This window comes from Geotrypetes seraphini, chromosome 5, assembly GCF_902459505.1.
Source record: "Geotrypetes seraphini chromosome 5, aGeoSer1.1, whole genome shotgun sequence".
NCBI classification, from domain to species: Eukaryota; Metazoa; Chordata; class Amphibia; order Gymnophiona; family Dermophiidae; genus Geotrypetes; species Geotrypetes seraphini.
In genome coordinates, this window is record NC_047088.1 from 119,159,368 (window position 1) to 119,183,450 (window position 24,083).

Genomic DNA, 24,083 nt, shown 5'->3' on the forward strand with positions numbered 1-24,083 from the left:
AGTAGGTCAGTGTAGAAAAAATGACAATGTATATAGAGGTAGCATATGACAACAAATCAAATGGTATTACGTGAGGAGCAATTATTGTTAGCATATACGGGCTGAGCAGAGCAAACAAATACACTTAAAAACAAGTGCTAATGGAGTACGCTGCAAGTTCAACGACTATAAACTGTGGATGGCTGGTGAGCTAGTACCAGACAGCTGAATGCAGGCAGCAAAACAGCAACCAGAACAGGAAATATCAACAAACATCTTCTGTTAGAAGCAGAATAGGTGGAACAAAGCATATAGGTTATGTAAGTTAACAAGCATAAGGAGTCAATTAGCAGAATAGGGATGAAGGATGTGAGAGAATAAGAAGGTTAATTGAAGTTAAATCAGCTGTGAAGGCTGAGTCATACAATGTAGACTGTGGCAACATGGAGGCAAGAGAGAAAGTAAAATACAGGTCAAGTAGGTTAATTTCCTAACCCCCTCTCTTTTCCCCTCTCTCCCCCTCTTAGTATCCTCCCTTTAAAACTTGATTTAGACCTAACGCCTTTAATTGTATTCCTCTTCCTGAAAACGTCTAGCTATCGTTTTGATGTATTAGGCCCAACGTCTTTAATTGTATTCCTCTTCCTGGAAATGACCAGTTATCTTTTTGATGTAATCGCTTAGAACTGCAAGGTACAAGCGGAATAGAAGTCATTAATGTAATGTAATGTAATGATCATAAAGAAGCAATCAGCAGGATAGATAGAAAGGGTGTGAGTGAGAGATACGGCAAATTGAGGTGAAATGAGCCGTGAAGGCGGAGTCAGACAGTGCTTAATACAGTAACAAAAAGGCAAAAGGAAAGCAAATATTTATAGAGTGAAATGAGCCAGCTAACAATGAGAAATAAAGATAGCAAGACAAGCAAGGAACAAGGCAGTGAATGAATCTGGGGAGTATGGAAGCAGGGTAGGCTCACGAAAAAATCAACGAAGCAAAGGGTGAAGAAATACAGGCACATAAAGGAAATGAGCATATAAAAGAGGCAAGATTAAAGGAGGTTAATAGAGAGACATGTGAGTAAAGAATATCCGGGACAGGAAATTAGTTAGATTGCAGCAGGAAAAGGAAAGAAACAGTGGAGCTGATCAAGAAACTGCCGAGAGGCAGCTAAGTAAGCATGAAGGGCAAGCCGTACAGGCCTGAGCGGGAAAAGATGGCGGTAGAGAGAACAATGTAAGTCAGAACCGTTAGAGCATTGCAAATGAGTCACACATTGTCAATTGAAGTCGGCGATTTTTCTTCTATGAAGGTGGCAAGGAGGTCCGGGTCGGTGAAGTCTCTCATTTGATTGAGATAGGTGACCCGCATTTGTGCGGGGTAGAAGATGCCAAAATGAGCGCCCATCTTCTTCAGTTGTGGCCGGAAGGCCAGGAGTTGCTGTCTGGATCGGACGGTGGTTTTGGGGAGATCAGGCAGGAACAAAATTTTGTTGCCCTCGAAGGTGAGGGGAGAAAGAGAGCGTGCCTTTTGCATAATCTTTAAAACTTTCTGGTAGCGAAGGATTTTAAAGATGATGGGTCATGGTCGCTGGTCACGTGGTTGACGAGTAGATGGTGTGCGATGTGCCCGCTCGATCTTGAACTCCTTTGCAAATTGTATATTTAGCAAGGAGGGAATGAAGGACTCAAGGAAGGTGAGGATATTGTTTCCCTCCCGTCCCTCCTGGACCCCAAGAAGATGCACGTTGTTCTGACGTGAGCAGTTACTTGCGTCCTCGAGTTCCCGCTCGATAAGCAGAGTTCGTTTGACATGTGTTTGCAGAGCTTTGATGTTAGCGTCGGCAGTAGCTGACTTAATTTCGAGGTCGGCGACTTTAGCTTTAAAGGCAGATAGATCGGTATGAATGGTGGTGAGTTCATCCTTGACTTCAGTGAGTACATCTTTTGTGTCGGTCATTATGTCCTGCAGAGATTTAATTGCCTCCCATAAATCCAACATGGAGGAAGCCTCCAGTTTTTCAAATTTGTCAGAGGAGGATTTTGCAGGCGATTGAGGCTCCGGTTTGCGCCGTTTACTCACTTTTGTAGAAGCCATAGTAGAGGAAGTGAATTCTGCTGAGATTGGTGATAATTTTATGCACATATCGTTGCAGAAGAGGGAAATAGTAGTAAGGGCTGCTGGAGCTGATCTAACAAGCGACCATCCTAGTCGGGCTCCACAGCGTCCCCCCCAGTTGCAAAATTTTAATACCTGTTTTGATATTTTTTGTATGTTTTTATTATGTTAGCTACCTGGTGATAGGCAGGGTATATTGTTTTTAATAAATAAATATAATTCTGGGTAATCTTTCCCTAGATTGTTTTTAAGGAGAAAGTACCTACTTTCTCTCTGAGAACTAATGCAAAATTTGCATGTTAAAGTACTGACAGATTTTGTAAGGAACCACATTGTTCTATACATTGTACCCAGTAAGTTTTACACACTGCCAATCTAATGATTGAGATGATCACTTTCTTTCCTGTAAAGGGTTCAAGTGGTGATCAGTCAGGAGATGGAGAGCCAGGTCCAAAGGGGAACAGAGGTCGAAGGGTAAGTTTTTCTTTGTTAACCTTGCCTTGATTATGGGGGTTGCATGCATAAATGTCAGAAGTGGGGGATCCACAGATGCTTGGGTACCCCAAAATTTTCCTTTCCTGCCTCTCTCTATATGAAGTGTTTAAGTTTTTTCCTTGCTTCCCTGAGGTAGTAACACTGCCATCAAGGCCAGCCAGCTTCTATCCCTTCCAAAACAGGACAGTCAGAGGGAGCAGAAACTGTCCAGCCTTGAGTATGCATAGATGTACAAGATTCTACACCAGATGGCTGTGTAATGCTTCTCATCAGATGGTAAAGTCATTGCCCTGGGGAAGCAAGGTAAAAACAAACACTTCATGGGTAGCAGCAGGGAAGCAGAGAAATGCTGAACGGGGGGGGAGAAAAGGAGATACATGCTGAAGATGATATGGAGTAGGGAAGGGAAAAAAAATGCTGGAGATTATGGGAGGGAGGGAAGGAGAGAGATACTGAAGATAGGAGGGAGAAAGGAATGGAGAGGGGGTAAGAAATAAGAGAAATTCTGGGCACAATGGAGGGAGGGAAGGAGAGATATGCTGATGGGGGGAGGGAAGGAAGAAAGGAAAAAGATAAGAACATAAGAATAGCCTTACTGGGTCAGACCAATGGTCCATTAAGCCCAGTAGCCTATTCTCATGGTGGCCAACAATACAATATCACCTTCCTCCTTAAATAAGCCCTCCAAGCATAATTGAAAAGCAACATAAAAAAGGTTTTGTTTTTATTAAACCCATTAAGCCCCTTTACAAAATTTAAGCAACTCCACAAAACTTGCTCTGGTCTGTTGTTTCTTCAAATCAGTGGCGTACCTAGCATGTGTGATACCCGGGGCCAGTAGCGTACTAAGGGGGGGCGGGGGGCGGTCCGCCCCGGGTGCCAGCCCTGAGGGGGGTGCTCCTGGCCTTGCCGTTCAGTCCCCCCCACCCCCGAAGGACCGCTTGCCCATCTGGCCTCCCTGCACCACCTATGAATCAGCCCGCAGCGGGATCGCGATGTCGGCGATCCCTGAGCTGCTTCGGCGCTGCTTCCTGCGCCATGGTCCCGCCCCTCCCCTCCTCTGACGTCAGAGAAGGGGCGGGACCGCGGCGGAGGAAGCAGCTCCGAAGCAGTGAAGGGATCGCTGACATCGCGATCCCGCTGCGGGCTGATTCAGGTGGTGCAGGGGGGCGAGCGGTCCTTCGGGGGGGGACTGAACTCAAGGCCGGGAGCACCCCCTCAGGGCCTGATTCAGGTGGTGCAGGGAGGCCAGGGGGGGCGAGCGGTCCTTCGGGGTGGGGCGGCAGGCAGGCCTTCAAGGGGGAGGGAGGGGTGACAGGCAGGCAGGCCTTCAAGAGGGGGGACAGGCAGGCCTTCAAAGGGGAGACAGGCAGGCAGGCCTTCAAAGGGGAGACAGGCCTTCAAGGGGGGTCAGGCAGGCTTTCAAGGAAGGGACAGGCCTTCAAGGAGGGGGACAGGCAGGCAGGCTTTCAAGGGAGGGACAGGCCTTCAAGGGGCGGGATAGGCCTTCAAGGGGATCAGGCAGGCAGGCCTTCAGGGGGGGACAGGCAGGTAGGCAGGCCTTCAAGGGGGGTGCAGGCCTTCAAAGGGGGTGCAGGCCTTCGGAGGAGGGGTGCAGGCCTTCAGGGGGTGCAGGCCTTCAGGGGGGGAGTGCAGGCCTTCAGGGGTGGGATGCAGACTTTTAAGGGGGGGACAGGCCTTCAGGGAGGGGGGCCCTGGTGTAGAAATACACGGAGGGAATGAGGGGGTTCAAAGAGACGTGCATATGCCGGACTTTGGGTGGGAAGAAATAATGGGTCTGAAAATAGAGAAGAGGGAGAGATGATGGACCATAGTTTTTAGAGAGGGAAGGAACAGAAAGGGAGAGAAGTTGGACACAAGGGATGGTGTGGAGGGGGGGATAGAGATACTGGATAGGAGGGTAATTGGGAAAAGAAAGGGAGAGATGGTGGACCCTGGGGTGGTGGGGAAGGAGGGAGAGATGCTGGATGAAAGGGTAGTTAAGAAAAGATAGATCTGTGGAGGGAGACGAAAAAAGGATAGATGCCAGACCTCCTGGGGAGGGAAGGGAAACAGGGAGGACAGAGATGGCAGATGAATGGTTAGCATGCAGAAAGAAGGAAGAAGGAGACCCTGGCAAGCAAGTTATCAGAAGACAACCAGAGCCTTGGACCAACAAGATTTGAAAAATAACCAGACAACAAAAGGTAGAAAAACTAATTTTATTTTCTGTTTTGTGATTACAATATGTCAGATTTGAAATGTGTATTCTGCCAGAGCTGGTGTTAGACCGCAAACATGAGCTAGGATTTAACAGAGAGGAAAAGTCCTTTTTGTTTCTTTATTTTATTTATACCACAGCGCCAGTGTGGTTAGGAAAAGCCAAAGGGGGGTGAAAAAGCTATAAAATAAACCCACCAGGATGTTTTAAAAAAAAAAAAAACAAATACCCAATTGGTCAGGAAAGTTGAATCGAAAAACCAATTCAATAGTCTGAATCGAATCGAAAAATTTTTTTTTCTTGAATCGGGCAGCACTAGTTTGCACTACTGTCTTAGACTTTAAGACCTGGGATTGGAAAGAGATGGCATCCTCAGTACTTTATAATGCAAGTGAAACGAGGATTTGGTCAGACTTTTGAAGGGTCTGCAGAAGAAAAATATTGTATAGGCCGGGGACATGAGACAGCAGGAAACGGGAACTTTTCTTCCTTCTATTTTTGTGAATGGCAAGGCTAAGGATGTCAGAGAGTTCAATTAAAGTATGTGCTTTATAAGAAAATATAATAATGTGTTTTATAAAGTTTATAAGCATTGCTGGCCTACCCGTTGAGGTGTTCCTAATGGTAGTGGTGGTGGCGGCAGCGTGTCAATGTGTTGAGAGGAAGAGGTGGTCTGGGAAATTCTGCTGAGCAAACTCTGGGCCCCTTTCCACCCCCCAGTTAGTCCACTCCACTCAACTGGTTCACACACTGAGTGGGTCTTTGGGTGTTGTGCCTGGGTAGTTGTTTTGGGATCTCTTCTAGTGGTTTGTCAGTATCTCCTTGTGGTCCAAGGAAGGAAACTTTGTTAACCTTAGCATTGACCTTCAGAATATGTTTGTAACAGCGCTGCTTGTGTGGCATTAGACTATGTAGTGATCGAAAGAAAAAAACAGATCTTTGCACATTTTTGCATTATATGGTGGGTGAATGAGGAGATTCACATTTCCTGCACAGCTAAGTCCTTGTGAAGTTACCTTGTTCTTTCTGTATTTGACATCTAGCAAGGTCTCTGTTTGGAAGGAAAGAACTAAGCTTAAAAATGAAGTGGCCAGAAGTTATGGTAAAAGCAGATAGCATTGCTGATTTTAAGAAAGGTTTTGACAAATTCCTTGAGGAAAAGTCCATAGTCTGTTATTAAGACATGGGGGAAGTGTCTGCTTGCCCTGGATCGGTGGCATGGAATGTTGCTACTCTTTGGGTTTTGACCAGGTACTAATGACCTGGATTGGTTACCATGAGAATGGGCTACTGGGCATGATGGATCATTGGTCTGACCCAGTTAGGCTATTCTTATGTTATGTTCTCATCTGTAGGGGCCTTTGTTTTCACTTCTTATTTTAATGTATTTTTTTTCTGGGAACTTATCAGTGTTTTTTAGAATGGGAACAAAAATGGAAGAGAATTAATGTGTGTGGAATGGGGGGGGGGTTTACTAATTTCTTCAGCTAAATAATTAAATTCACTTCAACCAGACATAGGAAAACTCACGCCCCATTCACACACCCTCCAACCAAAATCGTCAAAAGAAAAAAAACTGTTCGACAACCTCCTAACACTCAACCCCCAACTCTACAACCTATTGACCTCGACCACAGACTACAAAACCTTCAAAAAAGAAATAAAAACCCTTCTATTCAAAAACATATAAAACCGAACTAACACAATTAGAACTGTCCCAAGCATCACCTGCAACTACTCCATATGTACTTCTGATGTCATGATAATTCAGACATAATTTATGTTATGTTTGGATTAATGGTTACATATATGAGGTTCAATAAAAGAAAATTTTCAGTGCCTGTTTCTATTATGACCATTTATTTTTCATGGTTATTACAAAAAATATTTTTTTTACATGGGGGGGTGTCAAAAAATGATGGGCCCCGGGTGCCACATACCCTAGGTACGCCACTGCCCGGGGCCCATCATTTTTTGGCACCCCCCCCATCTGTACGATTGTTAGTAACAAATCACACGTCACACATGAGTACCTAGGAAAAGGCAGCATCTTACATACTGCAGTGAGAAGTACAACAGCAATACACCCATTGTAAAACTAAACAAGCCAGACTAGTATAGATCAATCCTGCAGTCAATCCTAACAGAAAACCATGTCTTTCGAACACACAGAACACAGAAAACACCTTCACCTAGTATGGAATGTCATCACAAACTTACCCTTCCCTCTTTTACAAAACTGTAGTGTGGATTTTAGCCACGGTGGTAACTGCTCTGAGGCTCATAGAATTCTGAGTATCAGAGCTGCTACCACCACGGCTGGCGCTAAAAAACGCTCCACAGTTTTGTAAAAAGGGGGATAAAATAGAAATACATAGACAAAGGTTAAATTGAACCAGCAAGAAGCTGGACTCTGCATACAATGCAATACCACAAAAACAGTGACACATCCAGGGCCGGATTTAGATGAAAAGAGGCCCTAGGCTATTCCACTTATGAGGCCCTTTCACCTCCCATTTTTAAGTTTGTAAATTACATGAGAGATAATAAAATACATCATTACTGTGATATATATCAATATGTTAAATGAAACATGTTGTTATTGGTACTAACTTTTATAAAAATTGTGACACGGATAATAAATAAAAAAATGTCAAGAACACTTATTTGGACATTTATTCTCAGCACCATAAATAGTACTTGTAACAATAACTAATCAAACATAACACACAACATTTACAAAGAAACAAAATTCAAATAATGAAAATCTTTGACTACGAAAATAAAATACGCAAAAAAATTATCATATTTTCTATCAAATTAAATTAAATATCTTCAATACATTGAAGATTAAACCAAATTCAATTCAGATAAATTTATTTCATAATAATTCACATTTAAAGTTTAAGTATGAATTATTATGAATTTTGTCTTAAACTAAACCAAAAATGGAACTTTATTCAAACAAAATCCAGATCACAAAAAAGAAAATATCAAATTGTATATCATATTAAATTTTATGTTAATGGTTATTTTATTTAAGAACTGATTCAATCCAAGTATACATTTAAAACGAAATAGTAGATTAGAAGAATTTCTAAACTTTTTCACACAGAATTCTTCTATAAGTTCATCAAAATCTATTTTTCTGAAGGTCTCATTTTCGATGCACAAAATACTCAATGAAGACAACCTCGTCTGGGTCATTGTGCTTCTTAATTGATTTTTATATTTTTAAGTCTTGAAAATGACCTTTCTCCAGTACAATTAATGACTATTAAACTGAGAAACAGCCGTAAGATTGATTCCACATTGGGGAAGGCCGCTTTGAATATTTTCTTTGAATATTATTTGATACAATTCTGTATGCGACAATGTGGAATTTTTTGAAGGTTTATGTGTTTGTCTCATCTTTTCTAATAACATTAACACGTGTTTCATATTATCGAAGTAACACGAATATAACCGAACGTCAGGATATCAATAGGTCTGTTCGTTTGTATATACTAGATTGCACCAAAGTATAGTTCATACGTTCACTGATTGCTATGGCAAATATTGACGTGCCTTATGCTACTAAGCTCTGGTTTGTTCTTGCATAAATAAAGTGCAGATTGGTGTAGATTGGAACAGACAAATGAACAGACCCAATGAGCCGAACGAGTTGATCTTAACCAATACATTTTTATGTTTGTTTATTAGTCATATGTGTAGAATTTCTCCTTATTCTTGGTTCAGTGTTTTAGTGTTCACTGTTTTTAGAATAGTGTAATTTTAATTTTGCTAACAATTTGAATGTAGGCCCCTCTTGATCTTGAGGCCCTAGGCTGAAGCCTAGTTAGCCTATAGGAAAATCCGGCCCTGGACACATGTCTCCTAAAGCAATAAATAAATAGAAAATTTTTGTTCTACCTTGTCTTCTCTGGTTTCTGCTTTCCTCATCTTCTTGTTACTCTCTTCCTTCCATCCACTGTCTGCCATCTCTCTGCCCCTATATGGCATCTTCTCTCCTTCTATGCCCCTTCCAGAAACTGTATGCCTCCCCCTTCCATCTCTCCTTTCACTCCCATTGGTCTGGTATCTGTCTCCTCTCCTTCCCCCCTGCTCTGGCATCTCTCTCTCCGCTCCCTTCCTCCTGTTCTTCCCTGGTCTTCCTTCTCAATTTATTTTCTGCCTCTTTCTAAATTCTTTTTTACTATTCAGTCCTCAATTTCCCTCTTTCACTGTGTCTACCTATAGCTTGCCACCTCTTTCCCTCACCCCTTCCAGTAACTAACTCATCTTCCCTCAATCCTGCATGTGCCCTTTTTTCTTTCTCCTCCCCACTTCCTTCCAGCATCTGCTCCCCCTTTCCCTCACACTTCCATTCAGCAGCTGTCCTTCCTCTCCCCCACACTTCCATTCAGTGTCTGTTTCCCTCTCTCTACCCCTTCCATCTACTGTTCACCATCTATCTCGCCCCTTCCATTCACTGCCCTCTGTGCTCTCTCTATCCAGTGTGCACCCTCTCTCTCTCTCTTCCATATGGCATCTTCCCTCTTTCTATACTCCTTCCATAAACTATCTATCCCGTGCCCCTTCTCTCCTTTGTACATGCTTGATTTCAACTCTGTCACCTCTCCGTTTTTCTCTCTCTGTCACCACCCCCTCCCCTTTGCTCTGGCATCTCTCTCTTCTCCTTTCTTTCCTTCCCACCTCATGGTCTGGCATCATCCCTTCCCTGATTCCCAGCATCTCTCTCCTTTCCTTTACTTCCATCTCTCCCTCCCGCTCCATGCTCTGAAATCTCCTCCTTCCTTTCCCCCTTCCTTTTCCCTTGATCTGGCATACCTTCCTCCTTCCCTCCATGCCCTGGCGTCTCTTCTTACCTCCAAGCCCTGGCATCTCCTTTCATTCCCTCCAGTTGGGTACAGCAACACTCTCCCCAATTCTCTCCCCCTCTGCTCCCTTTCCTCCTTCTATCACCCAAGGCCTGGTGTCCTGAACTTCATTGGGCAGCAGCAGCATTCACAATTCACTGCTGTTGCCGGCTTCAGGCCTTCCTCTCTGTCGAGTCCTGTCTTCATGAAAACAGGAAGTAGGCAGGACCCGGCAGAGAGGAAGGCCTGAAGCCGGCAACAGCAGCGAATTGTAAATGCTTCTGCTGCCCGAAGAAGGTAATGGTGCCAGGCCTAGGAGTACTGAGGCAGACCTCTTCTCCCCCCCTCCAGCCAACACCCGCTGACCCTCCTATTTCTCCCCCCAAGTGAACCTTTCTGACCCTCCCAGCGAGATCAGCAAACCTCTCTCCAGTAGTGTCGGCTGCTTCGCGGCTTTCTCCTGCCAGTGACGCGGCAGAGGGAGGAGAAAGCCGCGAAGCAGCCAACGCTACTGGAGGGAGGTTTGATGCTTTCGCTGGGAGGGTGGGAGCACGATATGGTCCGGGCCGGCTGTGCACACCTCCCTAAGGCTGCACCCGGGGCGGACCGCCCCCCCCCCCCCCTTGGTACGCCACTGCTTCAGATCATTATTTAGTATTTATACACTGCTTATAATCATATCTATAAACCCTTCCCCAGGTCCTCCCACCCCTCATTCCCCATATCCTTCTAGTAAAATATCTCTAATTTGGGACAAAATCATTCAGCAATAGTTGGCTTAATAGTTGCTGTATGCTAACCAAGCACTCCATATCAAACAAAATTTGCAAGCAATTCTTCCATGAAACACTTCACTGCAGCCCACCCCAGCCACTTCACTTTTTGTAAGAGCAATGGAAATAGCCACCCCACCCTTTACCAAAACTGTTGTATTGATTCACTGGACCACCAGATATGTTAAAATGAGCCTATTCCTTAAGCACACTGTAAACATATATATCAGAACTTTTTTTTTAAATAATTTTTTTATTGCTTTTATACAAATACACAAGAATACTCTTGTTCCAGAAATAGGGAAAGAAAAAACAAATTAAAGAGATTAGGAATATAGCTTTTCCCCTTCTTAGACTACAAACTTGAACAAGATTTCCCCAAAAAAGAGAGGAGTACTTCAATTGTATTAAGTAAAACGGTATTGGCTTATTGGAAGGTCCAGAAATGCAAATACAATATAAGGTGTTCAAATCAATAAGCATAAATCAAAAAACACCCTGTGGTGACATGCATCCCAAAAATTTTTATTTGACCTTTGGAATGGGCCTCAGAGACCTGAATATCAGGCAGTGGACTGCTAGATGAACTTGCAGGTCTATGTCTCAATCATTGGCCCAAACCAAGTCACTATATCTTATTTTTATAAATATTTTTAACGTTTTTAAATTTGTATAAATAGATAAATATTTATATATTTGTTTGTCCTTATGCTTGCATAGTTTGACATTCAAAGATAGTGCCTATATTTTATTGTGATCGCCCCTGAAACGTTAAAGCACTGCTTCTGTTAAACCCGACAGGGCCTCCGTTTCACCTCAATAGGCTTCGTCAGGGGATCTTGTTATGGCAGTACCTAAATAATAAAAATACAGCCTTTTTAACTTGCAATAGCATAGTGGTTTAATAATAAACTTTAAAAATGGTGCTGAATAAACAACTACTTACAGCACACAACTTTCTGCATGGCTCATAAAGTTCTTTCAAAATGGCGCCATCAGCTCAGAACGCCAACATCTAAATACCCAATAGTGTTTAAATTACATCATCATTTACAAAACCCAATAAGAATTGGAATTAACTCATTTGTGAATTAATCTGATAATATTGTTAGCTATAGAAAAAGAAATAAACCATTTAATCAATAGAAGGCAGACCAATCAATTTTATCATTGAGCCCATACAGAGCTAGTGATTTTAAAGTAAAAATCCAGTGACATTCTTTACAGCTAAGTGTTAATACGCAATCGCCTCCTCTTTCGTGTTTTCTTATTGGAAGGTCCCAATATCTCAAATGCTGATTTAGCTAAACAGTTCCGGTCACCAATTTCTTCAAATCTAAGAAAGCCTTTAATTGCTCCAGTAAATAGAATTTCCTTAGCAACAGCAGCAGATGAATCCAGAGACCAATGGGATAGCACACATCTACCGGCAGGCGGAGATAGAGAAACTGATTAACAGGTGGTCCTATTGGCTGGCACTCCTCCTGCATCTTCAGTATGCTCTATCTCCCAGCAGGTGATGGTCGCTATTCCACTAGCTCCTGAATTCTGGATGTGCCTGGGCAATTATTTTCTCCTGTTGAGATTTTCTCTTCAGTGAGCTAACATTTCTATTTCTCCTGTTGAGATTTTTTCTTCAGTGAGACAGGGGTGTCCGGCTGAACGATGCTGGCTTTAGGGGTTACACCTGGACCCCCCCAAGTCCCTGCTTCACCCTCCCTCCAGTGATAGAGGGTCTGCCTTGGTCTCTATTTTTCTTCTTTCCCTTAAATAAAAAAAAAAAGAGAGAGACCATAATTGCTGAATAACATTTCTGCCCTGCTAGTGCTGAGCAACCGGCTTCTACTGGCACTGCATGCAAGGTTATAAGTATCTGATTACTAACGTTGTTGGAACTGTGCATTTGCGTTAGTGGTTTTGAACGGTGGGTGTTATAGTTTATTTTATAAAATGTGGACTTGGTGAAGCGAGGACTGTGTGAGAAAAGCTTGATGGAAGGACTCTGGGTATATAATTCAAATACCATTGTAGGAGCTGTTGCCTTCCCGCGCGCGGGAACCGTGCGTTTTATTTCTTCCTCTGAGGAGAACGTTGCAGCTTTCATACTGTGTCTCCACGACGTTGCTTTTCCAGTCTGTAGGCACCAGCCGTGTCTGATTTCTTGGTGGTTGGCTCCGGGTATGTTTTTTCAACACGGTTAATTGGGGCCAGCACGTTGGTCTGCGAAACAGGCACACGCTTGTTATCGTGCACTGTCAGGATCACTGCAGCGTTGATAGCGTTCTCCACGAGGCTGACTTGGAGTCAGTGTTTGCCGTGGCTCGGTTTAATTTAACCCGCTTGTCAGTTATTTTAACTGTTTGCTAGGAGCCGCTGTCTTGCAGGGAGCAAGAGGCTCATGCTTGTACTCCTGCACTGGTGGAAGCGCCACATCGTTCAGTGGGTTTCTCTGGCAGCTGACTTTTATTAGCGTCTGCCGTGGCTTCTAGGCCTTCAGAGTCAGATGCATCAGAGGTTATGGCAGTTCTCTGCATTGTTGAGTCGGTACAGCTCGGTTATTTTGCCGCAATAGCGTTGTCTCTATGGGAGTCTCTGCAGGTGCTTAGGAGAGAGAATCTACTCTCTGTTTAACCACCCAGTTTCAGATTTTCTCCGTACTGGGTCGGTAGCAGGCAAATCACGGTGCAACTTATGGAAATCACAGGCGAGTACCCGGTGTTTCATTCGGGTATCTCCTAATCTCTCTCACGGTATCCAGAGGGTGAGACTATGTAGGTTTGTGCAGTGCTGAATGTGTCTGGTGGCGCTGTGGAAATACTTACTGTACATATGGAGCAGTTTCTAGGGGCATAATGGCTATTCGCATTTTCCTGTGGGTACAACTGTCTTTTTCTGTTTCTAGCGTGGCAGGGTCTTCAGCAAGGGCCTTTTGCCTTCCCTGGGCCGCCTTGGTTACTGAACAAAAAAAAAAAAATTACCCTTTCAGGACGGTTGGATTTTGGGGCAGCTTGCATGCAGTTTTCAGATACCACAGGCTGCCGCAGCTTAATCTTATTTTTCAGAATTCCATCATAGTCATTATTACATGCGAGACTGGTTGGTTCTCAGGAGTGTTCTTTTCTTCTATTCAGAACTTGCAATTCTCCTCCAGCTCGTTATCTGACCTCTGCTTCACTTTGTAGGGGGGTCATTACTTCCGCTACCAGCTCTTTAGGCTTTCTTGCGGAAAGGGAGCTGTAATATTGGCAGGTCACGGGACTTTGCCCATTATGCAAGTTGCTTGCGCCTTTGCGTTCTTTTCTCCCATTTCAGATTCTTTCTTGGTGTTGTTGTGTATTGAGTATCCAAGGGTGACGCTGGTGCGTGATCCCCTTCAAGGTTTGCTAGTACTTGGGACAGTGGTTTCAGCTCTTCCGGAACTAAGGGAAGTTGTTCTATTTTCTTCATGGTGCCCAAAATAAAAAGGGGGTATTGATCAGACTAGCGCTGGATTTCATATGAGTCTCTTAGTTTCTCGAAGTAAAGTTTCTAAAGGGAATTGTGAGATTATTTCAATTTTCTAATGTGGCCATCACATCGGCAGTATCTTCACTTGGTTGTTTTTGAGCGGCGCTTTCAGTTTAAGCAGACATCACTTGGCCTAGCCTAAGGGAAGTTATTCCATTTACTTCATCGTGCCTAAGATGGGGTAATTGGTCAAATGGGGACTGAATCTCATTCTGGTAAATTTGTTTCTCAGAGTTAGACATTTCCGGAGCAAAACTGTGAGAATATTTACAATTTCGCTGTGGTCACCGAATTTGCACTATCTTCGCTTAGCTCTCATTGAGCAGCGCTGTCAGTTTTGGCAGCTGCCGTTTGGCCTCGCCATGGCTCCATGAACATTTTAGCATATGACAGTAGTAGTGGCGTTTTGGCACAAACAGGAAATTCAGGTACTTTCTTCTTAGATGATTGCTTGATTCGGATGTCTTCTAGCATGGTGACTTTGTCAGACACAAACGGGTGATCTCTTTTATTTGAACTTCTTTTCTTCAAGTCCTTGGATATGAATCTTCAAATTTCTGAAGAGCTCATTTCTCCTGTACTAAGTTTTGGAATATCAGGGGAGGTCGTTCACGTAGGAGAGGTATGTGTTCCTTCCCAGAGGCTGGGGCAACAGATTACAGTCTTGGTTTTGCCTTATGCAGTCACCTAGACCAAGAGTATGGAATTCTGTATAGGTTCATGCATTGCTCATTATAATTCAGTGGCTCAGCGAGCTTAATTTTTTCAAACACTTGCCTCGGTCTTTGCTGGACTGGCTCAAATTCTCCAAACATCCCAGGCTGTCGGGTTGGGGGGCTCAGTGCCTTCAATCCTCACCACAAGGAGTCTGGTATTAAGAGGAGACTCAGTACTCGTTCATTCTTCTGGACTGAAGCATGGTCAGGCTACCATTTCAGGAGTTTCAGCCCATTCCTCCGGAATGACAATAAGGGTTTTTTAGGACAGTGTTGTGACAGTGGTATTTCTCTACAGCCAGGAAAGTACGTGATGTACTCAGTTGGCGAGTAAAGTACTTATTGTACTTCAATGGGCAGTTTCTCATCTTCCTCTTCTGTCAGCGCATCATTTTACAGGACAGGAAAAGGGTTTAGATAGACTTTCTCACCACAACATCTGAGCATATTGTATTTTAAAATGTACAGTGCTGTGTACACCTTTCAGTGCTTTAGAAATGATAAATAGTAGTAGTGGCAAACTCTTCTACATCCTGGAAAATGGGAACTATTTGCTCAGGCTTTGTGTTTGCTTTGTATGGAACTAGAACTGGACCTCGTGGCTTCATCTCGAAATTCAAAACTTCCTAGCTTCTTCAGCAGTCATAGGGAGTGGCAGTCAGAGGGGGTGGCAGCGTTGCTTCTTTCTCTCCTCTGGTTTCTCTTTTTACATATTTTCCCCTGGCTGATGATTGGATAGGTTTGCCAGCTCGCTTTCAAGGCCATCCTTGCTATGCAGATCTGATGAGTCTTGTGATGGCCGAACTGTTGAGATTCCTGGTATCTCCAGATTTACTCCCCTAGGGTCCAATCAACATGGATATTCGTCCTACTTTGATATTTTGGCCTAGCTTTTGAAAAGTCATGGCTGCCGTGTACGGGTTATGCGAAGCAGGTTGTTTCTTCTCTTTTCCAGGCGCTACAGGCGTCTTCACCGGTGGCTTATGCTTCCTTTTGGAGTTTTTTCCTTTCTTGGGTACTTCTCAACATTGCACCCTTCCAGAGTTCTCTGTTTTATATTCTTTCTTTTTTGGCACAAGTGTATTGCCAAAGGCTTAGCGTTCAATTCCCTTCAGCTTCAAGTCAGCTTCAAGTTAGCCAATCTTAGCTTTTTACAAGGGCTACGTATCTCGCTCTTCACTTCTCAGCTTCATGTAGTTCAGTTCCTAAACGGAGTCCCGTATATTAAGCAGCCCTATCCGGGGTACAGTCTTAAGGTACTTCTTTGCAGTTTACCGATTGCTTCATTTCAACCTTGTCTTTTGAGACTCTATAAGGCTGTGCTGTTGAACATGGGGTTTCTTGTGGCCATGGCTTCAGCTCGGCGGTTTTCTGAGTTACAGGCCTTGTTGGCAGGGATTCCTATTTCTGATTTACAAATTCTGGGGTGTCAGTTCAGACAGTGCCACGATTTCTTTCTAAGGAGGTGTCATCCTTTCTTTTATGCCACTCTCACATTTCCTTCCTTCTTCCTGGGAGGGGAAATGGGGAGGCGTGCTTTTCTTCACTGCATTTTTTGAAAGTGCGTGACATTCTCCACGAGCTAGGTTTCTAACGACTTTTAGTCGTTAAGATCACCTTTTTGTATTCTTAAGGGGATGCCTCAAACATATGGCGGCGTCCAAAGCCTCCATCACTCGAAGGGTCTAGGAGGACATTCTTTACGCTTGCTTGATGGCAGGGAAGTGGTTGGCGAGAGGACTTCATGACTATTCAGCCAGAGCGATGGGTACTTCTTGGACTCGGTCCAGAGGTTTTTCCTTGGAGGAGTTTTGTCACGCGGCTACTTGGTCTTCCGAGAGTGTTTTATCTCAGCATTACCAGTTGGATGTGGGGGCACATGCGGAGGATGCGTTTAGTGCTTCGGTTGTTGCGGAGGCGGCGTTTGCTTCCCACCCAGATTCTGGATTGCTTTGCTACATCCCATTGGTCTCTGGATTCATCTGCTGCTGTTGCTAAGGAAGGAAAAATTATGTTCTTACCTGTTAATTTTCTTTCCTTTAGATGCAGCAGATGAATCCAGAGCCCCACCCTTTCTGGATATTGACTGTCATTTTTTTCTTTTGCAACTTTCGAGGTTTGCTATTATTGCTAGTTGTATTCTGTATTATTACCTTTTGAGATTTGTTATGGGAAAGAAGTTTTTTACATGCTATGCCTACTGATGGTTACGGATGCTTGGGCAAGGAGCTATACTGAAGATGCAGGAGGAATGTCAGCCAATAGGACCACCTGTTAATCAGTTTCTCTATCTCCACCTGCTGGTAGATGTGTGCTATCCCTTTGGTCTCTGAATTCATCTGCTGCGTCTAAAGGAAAGAAAATTAACAGGTAAGAACCTAATATTTCCATATATTTCAAAGCAAGATATTTAATCAAACACTTGCAGGGATATGCCAACAAAAATGTAGCACCTACTGCCAAAGTTTCAGATCTCATTTCAAGGAATACTTTTCTTCGATCCTGCGTCTGTTGAGTGACACCAGGATACATCCAAATCCTTTTCCCATAAAGCAATACTTGAGATTGACGGAAATAAGTTATAAATATGGCACTGATGTCTTGCTCAAATACTAGTGATACCAGTAATGTGGCTCTTTCTGTTGATTCTGACAAACTGGTTTCAAGAAGGTCAGATACATTGAGGTTCTCTCTTGCTTCTAAATTCATTGCCCTCACCTCTAGATTTGGACCTATTTTCTTCTTTATTGGTAAATAGTAGATTTTATTAATTGGCAGTAAATTTTCAGGAGGAATCTTCAAAACGTCAATTAGATATTTTTTAAACAGATCTAGAGGGGTCATAAGCAAAGATTTAGAGAAATTCAATAGGTGTATATTTAATCTACGATTATAATTTTCAAGCTGTTCTATTTTTCTAGCCAATGTATTTTTAACCTTCACAATCCCAGTAGTCAGGTTTTGAAGCTGTTCCACATTAGCTTTCACTTGTTTCATTTCAGAAAAGAAATCTTCTTGTATAGCTTCTATTTTTTTTACCGAGAGTATCAACAGTACTTACAAGTCGAGAAATGTTGTTTGAAGACTTGCTGACTATTCTGTTTAGTGTCTGAAGAGCCTGCCAAATGTGCTCCAGAGTCACCGCCAGTGTTTTCAGCCACTGTGGAGTTGCTTCAACAGCGACTCCCAGCTCTCTCTGCTTCTTTGAAGTTCCCGCGGCATCTGCCCTTCGAAATGGGGTTTCTCCCACAAGAGTAGTTCCAAAGGGATCCCCTGGCTCTGCCGTGAAAGAAGCAGGACATGGTAGTGGTACAGCAAGCGGAGGCAAAAGAGATGTCTTCAGGTTCAAGTCCTCGGCTTCTCCTCCTGCAAAGGAAATGGCAGACAGCACTCCAGCAACATCAAGGGACCCAGAGGCAATAGTAAACTCCCGAATGGAGCATTAGAACATTCTTTTAAACATAGCACTGTCACGAGTCTCAAACACTGATGCGCTTCTCCCACAATATCATGAACTGTCGAACTTTATATTGCCCATCATATAATGATCTACCCTACCAAGTCACCTCCTGTAGTATAATATATAGCCGTACTATGCAATATCCCACCATACTATTTACTAAATACTGTACTATGTTTGACCACACCATTTTTTGTCATATGACGCTTTGCCACATTTTGTTATACTGTCACCTTTCTCTCTCACTCTACTATACTATACATTTTATGTTTTGTTGCTACCCGCTCAGAATTGTTGGATGTAGTGGGATACAAGTTTTTAAATAAGTAAAAATAAATAAATAAACCCTGGGAGGCAATAAAATATTGCAACTGAAAAAATGGATAGTAATCGGATTGTCCCAGGGAAAACAAGTCCCGAAGGACCTCAAAATCCTCTAAGGCCCCCCTCCCCCTTTCCAGGAAATGACAAAACCTATATAATCCTTTTAATGTCACACCCTGCACCAAACAACGGTTCAGTACAAATACAAGATAAAGTGGACACCTCCTCACGCTGGCCCCATTGCCTCTGAAGAACACTCGAAATTCATAGCAAATGAAGCATAAATGGATTTTCCAAATGGAGGGAAATATCCCACATCTGGAGAGAGGAGCACAATAAGTGGCACAGCAGTATGGAAAGATAGAACTCACAGAATAAAGGAGATATTAAATATACTACTTGTGTTAGACGATAATCAATAAAAATGCTCCACAAGTTGAATAAAACCAATGAATAAAGTGCAAAAAGTGCTGTTGAAGTGCAAATAAATGCTAATAAATATTGATAAAGTGCTCAGTCACCAACCAATATGTGCAAAAAGTACTAATAAAAGTATAAGCGCCGGTTTTAAACAGGGACCATCATAGCACTGACACTAAGTCCCTTAACCTTCCATATACAAATTTTTATAATCAGTGAAATAGAGTTGAATAAATCACTTATCTTTTGATATGAAGAAGGAAGGCAATAAAATGTGATATCCTGTGCTTGTATGAAAACTCTCAATCGGTTCATAGTCAATTGCGCGCAAGACAACAGTGCGCAGACAAAGAGGCGCGGACAAGTTAGCGCAAGACAAGTGAGCGCAAGTCAAATGAGCGCGAAGACAACTGAGCATCAAGACAACTGACCATGAAGACAACTGAGCGCTAGACATTTGAGCACAAGACAATTCAGCGTAAATCATTTTCTGTAACAAACACAAGCGGGACAACTGAGCGCAAGACATCTGAGCGCCGGCAAGTGAGTGCAAGACAACTGAGCGAGAGACAACTGAGCGCCGGCAAGTGAGCGCAAGACAACTGAGCGAGAGACAACTGAGCGCCAGCAAGTGAGTGCAAGACAACTGAGCGCCAGCAAGTGAGCGCAAGACAACAGAGCGATAGACATCTCAGTGGGAGACATCTGAGCGACGGCAAGTGAGCTTGTTAAAATGATTAAATTATTATATGAAATTAAATTATTATATTAAAGTAAATTATTATAGTGATAAAAAATGCATTTGCACACCACAATATCAGTGTGCGTTTCACCCAGACATTCATTGAAAGCAGTGCATGCACATAGATCTCATATTCATTGGGGACTGTGAGACCTGTTATAGTGGAAGGTAAATGGGCATAGTGGGTGTTTTCAATAGGTTCATAGTCAAATGGATGTGCTTTCCATATTTTGTTCTGATGCCTCTAGTCTGATGCCTGCAGTGTTTATTCATCTGATCCAAGCTAATCTGATCCATCCGCCTTGTCTCCTAGTTCATAGTCATGTAACCAGGCCTCCTACTAGAGGTGTGTAACATTCAGTAAGTTATGTTATTTTCATTATTTTTAAGTAATCATTTATTTGTGTTTGTCTTGCAGGATATGTTTGTTGTATGAATTCTTAAAATGTGTTAAAGCTAATGGCTAATTACATTTGCTTAATAATCTTTACATGACAGAATATATGTTTAAAGTGTTTATGAAGGTCATTATCTCTTTTTTTGTTTATTTAAATCTTTATTCATTTTCAAACTTACAATAAGTGTCTTAATATGTTAAAAGAGAATAATAACTAATTTGTTGAATGGCAACCTCAGTCATTATAAGTTCATTATCTCATTGTAGTTTTTGAGGTTAAAATAAAATAAATTCTGGACTCAGTAGTTGTATTATAATGTATTTATTCCTGGTTAACTGTGTTATTTAACAAAGCATAATACAGTGAACATATAGAATGGACAAAATAGGTCCCCCAGGGCAAAGTTAAATGCAATGTAAATATTAATGAACACAAGTAAACATAATGTGAACAGTGAATAATAATATTGAATGATAAAGAGCATTATAAGGAGTTTGAAATTGAAAAGACAATTACATGGTCAAAATAGAGGCTGCTGATGCGAAAGCCTAAATTCACAGAAAAAGAAGTATTCTGTATGCTTTAGGTATAAAATAGTTATGCCTTGAGCTTTAGCTTCAGCGTTTAAACTAGAGAATGTAAAAGATTATATACATAGATACATACATAAATATAGTAAATATACACATATAGAGTACTTCTCGTTCAATGAGAAAGTATTGTTCCCCATCAAGAGCAAGCACAGGAACATTGGAGAAACGGACAGGGAGTTCCAGTGCCTGTTCAATGCCAGTGCTTTCACTCTTTAGCTCTCATTCAGTCAGTGTGTGTGTGCAGCGTGAGCCACAATAGTGGTCGCTGCAGTAGGGGTGGTTGGTGGTGAGGGGTTAGTCCTAAAATCACGGGTGGAGCGGCGGTAGAACAGGTGGGACACCGGGTGGGGCTTTGAATGGGGAGGTGGAGTTGAAACAGAGGATAGGGTGTGAGAGGAGGTGGATGCTAATATATCTGCAATGACAAAGAGCATTATAAGGAGTTTGAAATTGAAAAGACAATTACATTTTCAAAATATAGGCTGCTGAAAGAGAAGTATTTTGTTTCATAGAGTTTAACAGAGTACTTCTCGTTCAATGAGAAAGTATTGTTCCCCATCCTCACTGTCATCTGAAGAAATAAATGCATGTAGTGTCAGAAGTATATGAAGAACTGTTAATACCTAAAAAAAATTATTAGTCAACAGAGATATTATGACTGCAAGGGCAAGTACAGGAACATTGTAGAAATTGACAGGGAGTGGATGAAACTCCAGTGCCTGTTCAACACCAGTGCTTTGACCCCTGGCTCTCAATCAGTCATTATGGAGTACTTCTCTCTAAATGCAAAGTTACTGTTCCCCATGAAGGGGAAACATTGTAATATACAGTGGTGCCTCGCATAACGAACGCCTCACACAACGAACGCTGCACACAACGAACTTCATGTCTTGATTCACACAACGAACTTCGTTTCACACAACGAACTTCACACAACGAACTTCGTTTCACACAACGAACTTCGTTTCACACAACGAACTTCGTTTCACACAACGAAGTCGCCCGAGCTGCCGATGTATTGCATCCTTCCGCGCAGGCAGTCGTTAGTCACTGCGCTTAACTGCCCTCTCTCACTGTATACAGTCGTCCTTTTAAGATAAACTCAATATTTTTTATATATCATGGCTTCTAAAAAAAGCAGGAAGGTGATTTCTGTTGAAATGAAACGGGAAATAATTAGAAGGAGTGAATGTGGGGTAAAACAGTGTGACCTCGTCAAAGAGTTTGGCCTCAGCAAGACCACCATTTTCACCATTTTGACAAATTTATCTTTTTTTATGTCATCTTAGCATATTTTATGCTGCAGAACAAATTATTTTTTTTAACATGTATTGTTATGGGAAAACGCGTTTCACATAACGAACTTTTCGCATAACAAACTTGCTCCTGGAACGAATTAAGTTCGTTGTGTGAGGCACCACTGTACTTAAAATGGACAGTGTGTGGAGGAAACTTCAGTGTCTGTTCACTGCCAGTGCTTTGACCCCTCGCTCAGTAAGTACCTATTACATTTACAAAGTAAAAAATATATGAGTGGGAACACATACCATGCTCCCCTGTGAGGTCTTTGAACCCCTTCATTATTGGTGATAATGGAGTGCATTTGGGGATTGGGATTTTATACCTCCTGGAAAAGATTATTCTCATGCTATTACTTCAGGAGACCTGTTTCCCTGTTTTATTAATGGTAAATAGTTCTAGGATTTAAAAGCAAACTAGATGCATATCTCCTTATGAGAGGCATAGAGGGATATGGGTGACTAAATTTACGCCAGGTGTACAAATGGCGTAGCGTCGGATCGCTGGATTTGATGGACCGGTTTGATCCAGAGATGGCAGTTCTTATGTTCTTATACAGCAATCACATTGTGTGTGTACGAAAGGAAAGATGTTAACATATCACCTCTATACATTTCATCTAATTTATACTTAAACTAGTGTTTAAACCCGGGTGCTAGAGTACATGTCTGTCTGGGTTTTTTTATTTGTCTCTCTCTCCTTGGATGCTGTCTGTCTGTCATTCTTGCTGTCTGTCTCTCCCTGGCCCCATGTCTGTCTATCTTTATTTCTAACTCTATCCTCTTCCCTCAATCCTGCATGTGCCCTTTTTTCTTTCTCCTCCCCACTTCCTTCCAATGTCTTCTCCCCTTGTCCCTCAGACCTTCCATTCAGTGTCTGTCTCCCTCTCTCTACCCCTTCTATCTACTGTTCACCCTCTGTCTTGCCCTTCCATTCACTGCCCTTTCTTCTCTTTCCATCCAGTGTCTGCCCTCTCTCTCTCTGTTCCATATGGCATCTCCTCCTTCCTTTCCCCCTTCCTTTTCCCTTGGATGGGTCACTTGGGGAGCTATTCCTTTCCTATGTTAAAAGTGGAACATATTGAACAGCCTGTTTCTTCTTTGCCCAATGATCTAGGTCTGATGTTATTGTTTGCTCTGGGGACTGGTATTTGAGGGGGGACAGTGTGGGCTTCGGCCCCCCCTCTCCTTAGCATGCAAGGGTTTTTCCTTTGTTCTTGTGTCTCCAATTGTTACTAATGTATTAATTGAATGCCTGTACTGTCCATTCAATAATTTTTCTGTTCAATAAAAATATTTCAAAACAACAAACATAATGAAAAAATAATGAAACATTAAAAGAATTAAAATATGTAGACGTCCTTAGAATATGTATAATATAAAAATATTGAATACAATAAAAGCAAACATTAGAACATCTCATTAAAACAACCCACCCTAGTAAAATTAAGAATTAGTGCTCAAAATTTATGTAGCATATTATACACCAAGGGGCAAATTCTGTAAAAGACACCTAAAGTTAGGCATCCACAGTGTGGATGTCCAGCAACTTAGACATCCAAATAAATTGGCTATGAAGGCTATAAAGTCGCTTTTGATATGTTCAGTATCATTTTGTACCATCATGGATAAGCATCATAGGATAACTGTCTTTAGGCTTGATGAGTCTCAGCAAATGTTTCATTACATCTCAAATCTGTGTATCATGCAAACAGCACACCTCTGTTGGCATCATGTCCGGCTGGCAGATGGTTGCCTCTGTATCTTTCAGAAGGGAATCACCAATCACCACTACCTTTCATTTGCGTTTTAATGCATTCTATCAAGCATTTACACTTTATATTTTTATCATAAGATTCTGTGGTGCATATCCCACCACTAGTTTCTTAAAAAACATTCCTGTCCTTTGTTCTTATTCCTTATCACTCACAGCTAAGATCATTCAAATTAATTATAGCCTGTCATTGATATATAGCATCATCTTGATTAATTATAAATGTATACTACTAGGGACTATGGACTTCACCAGCTACACTCTCAGTTTGTTTAAAACATTCATTTTGTTATCTTTCTCTACAGCCTAGTATGAGTTTTATCTTCACTTTTTCAACACAGCCCCATCTGCACTATTTGGTCATATCACTCAGTGTTCACTTTTTATTTATCTTCTGTTGTTCCGT

The 24,083-nt window shown here is 42.2% G+C and overlaps 1 protein-coding gene across 7 annotated transcripts in view; it reads left to right on the plus strand.

Moving 5' to 3' along the window:
* The window catches only part of COL6A3 (collagen type VI alpha 3 chain), a 1,265,605-nt gene that overhangs the window by 711,558 nt on the left and 529,964 nt on the right, over positions 1–24,083 (plus strand). For all 7 annotated transcript variants that reach the window (XM_033946673.1, XM_033946674.1, XM_033946675.1 and 4 more), the window contains one exon: positions 2,509–2,571. In XM_033946673.1, the coding sequence (XP_033802564.1) occupies positions 2,509–2,571 (63 nt within the window). The remainder of the gene's footprint in view (positions 1–2,508; positions 2,572–24,083) is intronic.